An 8388-nucleotide genomic window follows, 5' to 3' on the forward strand; every position below is an offset into this window, starting at 1 on the left:
AGCAGAGGCCGGAGCCGGTGCGCCAGCTCGACGCCGAGAGCCATGGCCTCGAACCGCCGCTCGCCGTCCCCGCTGCTCGTGCGGGTGTCCGAGACGGATCTCCAGCAACCTCTCCACCGGAAGCTGGAACGCTACTTGCAGAGCCGGCGCTCCGGCGGCGGGGAGTGCACCGTTAGACCCCTGGGCCCGGGCGCGCCGGGCACCTTCGTGGTGGAGTTCGTGGAAAGGGCAGGTGAGCCGCGGGCCGGGCTGGGGCTGCAAAGGCCGCCCCTGCGGCCCAGCCTCACGGGATTCCAGGCTAACCCAGTGTGAGCTGGCCTAGGAGAGAGGGCGGGAGAAAGTATGGCACCTGTTTGATGGGGCACGGGAACCGCGGGCTCTTGCTGACAAGAGACGCAGCCCGCAGCCACGGAGGATGGAGTCCAGAGGTGCCCAGTCTGGGATCTTGGTCTGACAGCGCCGCCTTCGAGTTCACGCTTTCCAGTATCCTCGTCCTGCCTTATAGTATTTCTCAGCTCTCAAAAAAGCACCTTTCCCTACCCCAGACGTTTGTCACCCCGTGCCCTTTAGGTTTTCCACTTTTATGTTTTAAATAATTATTCCTTTGATTTATTCTTGAGGATTACAAAAGTAATATATGCGCACTATAGAAATGACAAAAAGAAGAAAACCACCTGGAGATAAACAATGTGAACATTTTCGTATATTTCTTCCAGGCTATTTCTATGAACGTCAGTAAACACATATGTATATTTACAAAATTCGGAGTCTGCACTGTTGATTCCCTACTTTTCTCACTCCACTTTATGTGATGAATATTATTCCACATCATTGAAATGGGAAACCGAGACAGTTTCAGAGACATGACTTTTAATGAGTGGACGATGTTCCATATCATTGAGATTTCATTTCTGCAGTAAAACTTAAGCTGCCTGCTTGAGAGTTTTGAATAGCTCTCTCACACCCCCTATTACCAACCACCATCCCAGGATGCCGGGGCAGGCTACAGATACATGAATACCCTGTTTCCCTGAAAATAAGACCTAGCCAGACAAACAGCTCTAATGCGTCTTTTGGAGCAAAAATTAATATAAGACCGGGTATTATATTGTATAAGACCCGGTCTTATATATTAATATTAAGACTGGGTCTTAATATTAATTTTTGCTCCAAAAGACGCATTAGAGCTGATTGTTCGGCTAGGTGTTATTTTCGGGGAAACACAGTAAGAGGATTTGAAATCACTTATATGCCTATGTGTATGTGTGTGTTTAATGTCTCCACTGAAGCTAAGGAGGGAGTGTTGAAAAAGGAAAAGCACCAAATTGTGGTTAAGGACAAACCTGTGCCTATCTTCCTGGAACCCACCGAAAATCCAATAGAGAAAAATAGGAGACCCAGAATGTCTTCGCTCACACAGTCACATGAAGGGGTGAGGTCTGATGAGAAGCATCCACCTGAAGAACATATTCCTAATGCTGTGGATTCCTGTGGCCAAAAGGTGAGTATTGAAAGAAGGAGCTGGGTATGTGCTTGCAACTTGCTCTCCAGTCACCATACCTTTCATTATTGGCCCAACAGTTATTGGCCTGAGGACTTACTATGTATGAGCCAGGCGCTGTCTTAGGCACTGGAACACACAGAGATGAACACAACAGGTCCCTGCTGGGCGAGGGGGAGGTACAAAGAAGGACCATAAGCAAATAAAATAAATAAAACAATTTCAGAAAGTGGTATGTGCCATACAGATTGACGGACAGGGCCAGGAAGGGGAAGGGTGGCACTACTTATGACCAGAAGTCAGAGACAACTTCTCTGAGATGACAAATTTGGCCTGAGGCTTGAATGATGAGAAGGAGCCAGCCAAGCAAAGAGTCATTTGACAAATCGTTATCAACTGTCTACTGAGTGCCAGGCACGATTACAGGAGCTGGGGATACAGCCAGGAACACAGCAGACCCTGCCCTCAGGGACCTCCCATTCTAGTGAGGGAAACAGACACCAACAGCTAACAAATAGGTTTATAATAACATGTCTGCCAGTGAAAGTGCTAAGAAGAAGAAGAAAGCTGGATAAGTGGCAGACAGTGACAGAACCACTACTTTAAATAGGGTATCAAGTAAAGCCTGTCTAATGAAGTCGCATCTGAGTTGAGACATGAGTGAAGTAAGGAAGCTAGCTAGCTAAGTGGATTTCTGAGGGAAGAATGTTGTACGTGGAGGTGCAAAGGCCCCAAGTGCAAAGGCCCCAAGACAGGAGCTTAAATCCTGAGCCCCAGGAGCTTCAAGGAGAGAAGCCAGTGTGGCTGGAGAGTAGTGAGCAAGGGAGAGAGTGATAGGAGAGGAACTTGGAGAGGTATCCAGAAGAGTCCGATCTTTGGGGATGAAGGTAAAGACTGGATTTTAATTTAAATGGTAGGGGATTATCAGATGGTGCTGAGCCAGGGGAGTGGAGTGATCCGATGTGCATCTCTAAAGGATCAGTTTGGCTGCTGTGTGAACGGAATGTAGGCAGGGGCTAGAGTGGAAGGTCAGAGTCCAATTAGGAGGGTTGCAGTGGACCAGGTGCAAGATGATAATACCTTGGACTCTGGGTGGTCCGGATGGAGGTTTAAGAAGTGACTGGATTGAGGAAACATTTGAAGGAAGACCTGGAAGAAGGATGGTACATACAGAGGAAATGGCATGTGCAAAGATCTTGAGGAGGAACAAAATATTAGAAATCTTGCTTTTATGTTACATTCAATGTGTCTGTCTTTTTTAGCCTGGTCTGATGTGCTTGTCTTATATTTGATCTTCTAAAGGTTAGGGTTTAGAGGGCCCACCAACATTGCATGTGGTTAGGTGTTTAGTTATTTATTTTTATTTTATTTTAAAGGAAGGGGTTGAAGTAAACAAAACACAGTAGTAGGAAAATACATCCTCTTCAGATTTATGGCTCTCTTCCAGGCTCACAGACTCGTTAGTGAGAACCACAGCAGCTTGCCCAGAAAAAGGAAGTGCTTTCCCTACACCCCATTCTCCAAGGTCAAACAGATAGTGGCAGCTCTAGAATATAGTCTTTTTCTCCTCAGAGCTTTTAAAAATGGTCGTGCCCAAGCTCTACATTTACATCAGAATTTCTGGAGGGGTGCCTGGGCCTTGGCTTTTTTTTCCTTTTTAACTCCCCAAGAGATTGATTCCAATGGGCAGACAGGGCTCAGAACCTCTGGGCTTAGCATGCTACATCCTCTGTGAAGAGGATTTGAAAGAAGTCACCCTCTGCTAAGGAAGGACATATGTTTTTTTCTCTAGTCTCTAGCCTATTCTCCTGAGAGGAAACTGATGGCCTGAATGTCTGAGAGATTTTATTTGTTCCTTTTAAAATTTCAGATCTTTCTTGCTGTCACAGCTGACCTGAACTGTAACCTGTTCTCTAAAGAGCAGAGGGAATACATAACCACTCTCTGCCCCAATGTCAAAAAAATGGAGGGCTACAATGGAATCGAGAAGGTGTGTGGTGACTTTGAAGATATTGAAAAAATACATGGGTTCTTGAGTGAGCAACTCCTAAAAAGTGAGCGGAAACATGAATCTTCCCTTTTGGCAACAGAGAGGGAGCCAATCCATCAGCAGGGCCAGAACAGCTGTGTTTCTCCCTCTGACCGAAAAACCAGGTCACAAGGAAAAAGCAACCATTATAAAGTTTCCTTGCCTTTGTTTGAATACTTCACATATTTCTACCCTGAGAACGTGGACTTGGTGGAGAAAAGACTTGGTATAAAAATAAAAAGGCAGGAAAGTTCAAATATGGTCTCTATAGACTTTACCTCAAGTCAATCAGGTGACATCAGAGTAGCTCAAGAATCTTTTATCAGTGAAATTCAGAAGACCATAGGAACCCTGAAGCTGGAATGTATTGTTTTAGCAGACAGTAAGCAGGCAAATAAAATCAAACAGAAATTGAGTCACAAGTTCCCAAAGGTCTTAATAAAAGAGAATAGAAGTCAATTAAATCTCATTGGGACTCAAGATGACATTTCAGCCGCCAAGTATTTTCTTGACCTCCAAATCTGTGAAAGTTTTGTCGGGGCACCTGTGGAAATACTGCCTGCCAGGGGTATAACGAATGAAATTGAGGTTGACACTGCTCGCTATACGCTTTTAGAAGCTGAATTAGTCCAGGACATATTGGCGATAGAAGAAAAGTACAACACTCAAAATAAGGTTTTGGGGAGAAATCAGAAAACCCACATCCTGTTTGAACCCAGGTGCAAGGAGTTGGATCTGTCTGTGCATGCTTGTGCAAGTTTCATCGATGCCTATCAACATCTCTCATGTCAGCTGATGACAGAAGTTCTCTCACTGAAACCTTTGGGCAAGGCGAGAAAGCAGTTATATGGGACCAAGTTCAATGATGACTTTAAAAAAAGGCATCCATATGTACACTTTATGATAAATCAAGAGTCAGTGATTTTGACTGGGTTGCCAAATCACCTTGCAAAGGCAAAGCAGTATATCTTTAAAAAAGAGGGAATGTCCCATTTAGCAGGAGAGAAATGGAATGAGGATCACGAAACACCCATGGACATTGATAGTAATGATTCAGAAACAGCTTCACGAGCGTTCGAGCACACTGCCGGTTCTGAGGCATCGGGAGTGGGCAAGGAAGAGGACCGGTGTGTCATCTGTATGGAGCCCATTACAGACGAAATTGTGCTATCAAAGTGCAAGCACAAATTCTGCGGCCCTTGTATCACGGAAGCCATGACGTATAAGCCAGTCTGTCCTATATGCCAGACTTCCTACGGTGTCCAGAAAGGGAATCAGCCAGAGGGAACCATGAATGTCACTTACATAACCAGGTCACTTCCAGGTTACGAAAGCTGTGGCACCATCGTGATTAATTATGATATGAAAGGAGGCATACAAACAGTAAGTGTTTATGAGGTCCATGGGTTTCTTTCCAGTGTGTTAGGATTACCAGAGCAAAAGAGACTATTCTGTTACCAGTTAGACAGTGGGCTTCCCAGTTGACTTCTTCCCAAATAGTGATAAAGGTAACAATGTTTGTGTATAACTTAGGTATCTTTTGTGTCCGTTAAGGCAGAGAAAGGGTGGGTGGTGATTATATATTAGGGTGGGAAGAGGGAGAAAGGTGGATGGTGTTCTCAGCATGAATTTGGGGAAAGAGAAATATGAATTATTGGGAATATGAGCAAACCTTCAATACTTTATTTTTTTCTATCTGCAAATGAACACATCTATCTGTATAGTGAACTTCAGATAGGGAAGTGTTTTCATGTGACATTTTCTTGTCTTCATACAGGAAAAGCACCCAAATCCAGGAGAGAAATACTTTGGAATACAGCGAACTGCCTTCTTGCCTGATAATGAGGAAGGAGGGGAGGTTTTGAGATTACTTCGTAGGGCCTTTCAACAAAAGCTGATTTTCACAGTGGGAGACTCTCGAGTTTCAGGAGCGTCAAATGTCATTACATGGAATGATATCCATCACAAAACGAGCCAACGTGGGGGACCAGATAGGTGAGAACCTTTTGAAACTTAATGGTTGCTAAACAGAGTTTAGAGGTTGTAAGATACGGCAATTTGAGGATGTGGCTATAAGGAGACTGTTTATAGCAGTGGGATTGGATATAGTAAAGTATGTTGAGAGATGCTAATCCCACAGGCAGAAAGATTGGTTCCAATCACCTTCTACCCTCCCAACCACAAAGTATCATGCAGTTACTAAACTTTGCATCAAATGGCAGGGGTCTTCAGAATCCAAGATGAATGGTATCTACGGTGACTTAATTTGGGGTTTCCTGTCTATTTAAAGGGTAAATCCTAGGAATGTTATTTACTTTGCCTTCTTTTAAAATCACCCTTTCTTCTCCTCTCTTCTCCCATCAGTCCATAGAAATCCTAAATTCATTTGGCTAATAGTACTCTAGAAAAACTCTTATTTAACGTTGTATAATTGGAAATTACAATCCAATCATTAATGAAATTCAGATAGAATACCTTAGACCCTTAGGGGAAAACATCCTGAGATTTTCGCAAATTTTCTAAATTTGAAAATCCTCCTGTAGCATATACTATATATTTCTATATAAAATATAGAAATATATACTATACAGTATGTTTATATATAATATGTATGTGTAACATGTTATAGTATAACATGGTATACTAATTTTATGAGAATAAAAAGTTTTGTTGGAAGGCAGATCCAGCTAGGCTTACTCACTAGCTAAATGACTCACATCTGCACTCTTACAAGTGATTATAAGTCATCTATCTGCCTTCAGGATTGCTTGTGAATGTTTTCAACACAGTGGTAAAGCCAGGGACCTACTGTGCAGATTCTTTGAAATCATGTGTGATGAAGCTAAGGGACTTTTCCTTCTGCAGGTATGGCTACCCTGATCCCAATTATCTGAAACGTGTCAAACAGGAGCTGAAAGATAAAGGAATTGAGTAAGAAGACTGCTGGAAGGACATCTTGACCCACACTTTCAAAAGAAACAGTTGAAAAAGCAGAGTAAATACCAATCTAAATCCTTATGTAGAATCACCTTTCTAAAATGTTTATCTCAAGAAGGGGTTCATGTAAGAGTAAGAATCTGTAATCTGTCATTTCTGGAATGTTACTTTTCATGGAAGATAAGAGCCCCAACGATGTGTGGGATTTTGCTGCAGAGTTATTGTGCCTCATCCTTTGTTGCGGGGGGGGGGGGGGGGGGGAGCGCTGTGGGTCTGAAATCATCTTCTATGTTCTTCACTTGAAATGCTTGCTGCCTGTAGGTCCTCTTTTTATTACCACCTCTGGGGTGGCCCTTTAGTCGGTTGGTTGGTTGGTTGGTTTGCCCTTTTAAGTACCCTAAAGGTAAAATCCTAGTGTGAAGGTTGGGGGAGGCTTTGGTTATGGAAAATTAAGAGACACACGTTCCCCTCTCTCATGGCCAGAAAAGTGGCCTGGAGCAGAGATTGGACAACCTTTGGGAATAAATAGCATATGGCTATTGTTTTTCATGACGCAGAGCCTGGTCTACAGTTGGTACTTAATACATTTCTGCTGCCTGACTCAGATTGCTAATAACCCAGCAGAGGGATAGATGCTCCCTAAATCTTTAGCAGAGGCAGGAGTAAGAAGTCATTTCCAGAGTGTCCACCACCGATTTGGAAAACTGCATTTCTTATGCCAACCACTTGGCCTCTGAACTCTGAACTCTGGCCAGGCCTCTAACTTAGTCCTCGCTCGTCCCATCCTTGTAATCTGCTATATGGGGTGCACTTACCAGCCATAGTAATGCTATACATTTCTGAACATTTTGTTTCCTCTGTACTTTTGAGTATATCCCACTTCCAGTTTTAGTATACATAATCTAGCTTTAGTTTCCCATGACTGTCATTTTCTCAGTAACTGAAGCCCCACACCCCAGGAGTAGTTTATCCATCCTTTTACTGCGTCCCACTAAGTCATGTTTTCTTCCCTAAAATCCTTCTCCTTGATACTCTCTGGACAGAAAAGGCAAGAGTTGAGCCTACTATAAGGAATATATGAGATGTCAAAATTTACTTTTAAATGGTTCTCCAAGCCAGAAGAAAGAGTAGCAAATTATCTGGTTATCCATGCCCCAGTCTCTCTTCAAGAATGATGAAAGAGATGTCCTTTTATTTTCCTAAAGATACACGTATACACTCATATACATTTTTGGTCAGAGGGTTAATACTTACTGTGGATTTATTTTGTCTCCTTTATAAGAGCTTTATATCTGTTTGATTGAATCTGTTAGTATCCCCATTTTATAACTGAGAAAATTGATGCACAGAGAGGATACCTTGATAAAGGTCACATAGTTACTGCGTAGACATGCTGGGATTTGAAGGAGACAGTCAGGCAACAAGGCTTCTGGCACCGCAGAGCTATACTGCCTCCTGCAAGGGTTCTTCTCCATGGAACAGGCTGAGGAATTCCCGTTATTCTGCGCTTGTCTCAGAAATGGATTATAGCACTCACAGCAGATTTCCTCTGAAGAAATCCTATTTGAAGAATTTAAAACTCAGAATTTTTTCCTTTGTCCAGAAAGTTAAGGGACCTCAAATTAAATGATAAGTCTTTCTTTAAAAAAATCAGTTCATGTATTTGGTTTTTGGTGATCAATAAAGTCTTTACCACTATGATTAATTGTTTTGTATCTACTGATCTTTTTGCTAAACTTGCTTCAAAAAAACCCCAAAAGTTTGGTTCCTGGTAAGGTCTGCATCCTTGATGGCAATGTAGTGTGTGCATAGACAGTTTAATGGTGTGAGTGCTTAGTGAGCCTTTGGATTGCTGCTTTTGCTCTGTAGAAGGTATTATCATCTATATCTGCTTTAAATAAAGTTATATCCATACTAGGAA

The 8388-nt window shown here is 42.7% G+C and overlaps 1 protein-coding gene across 1 annotated transcript; it reads left to right on the plus strand.

The window, feature by feature from the left end:
* Nucleotides 1-7: 7 nt before the first annotated feature.
* Nucleotides 8-8388, plus strand: DTX3L (deltex E3 ubiquitin ligase 3L). The gene is made up of 5 exons (XM_033126649.1): nt 8-232; nt 1290-1501; nt 3372-4913; nt 5308-5525; nt 6396-8388. Exons 1-5 carry the CDS (start codon nt 43-45, stop codon nt 6463-6465), a joined length of 2232 nt encoding a protein of 743 aa, XP_032982540.1. The 5' UTR covers nt 8-42; the 3' UTR covers nt 6466-8388.

Source organism: Rhinolophus ferrumequinum, chromosome 2 (genome assembly GCF_004115265.2).
Source record: "Rhinolophus ferrumequinum isolate MPI-CBG mRhiFer1 chromosome 2, mRhiFer1_v1.p, whole genome shotgun sequence".
In the NCBI taxonomy this organism is placed as follows: domain Eukaryota; kingdom Metazoa; phylum Chordata; class Mammalia; order Chiroptera; family Rhinolophidae; genus Rhinolophus; species Rhinolophus ferrumequinum.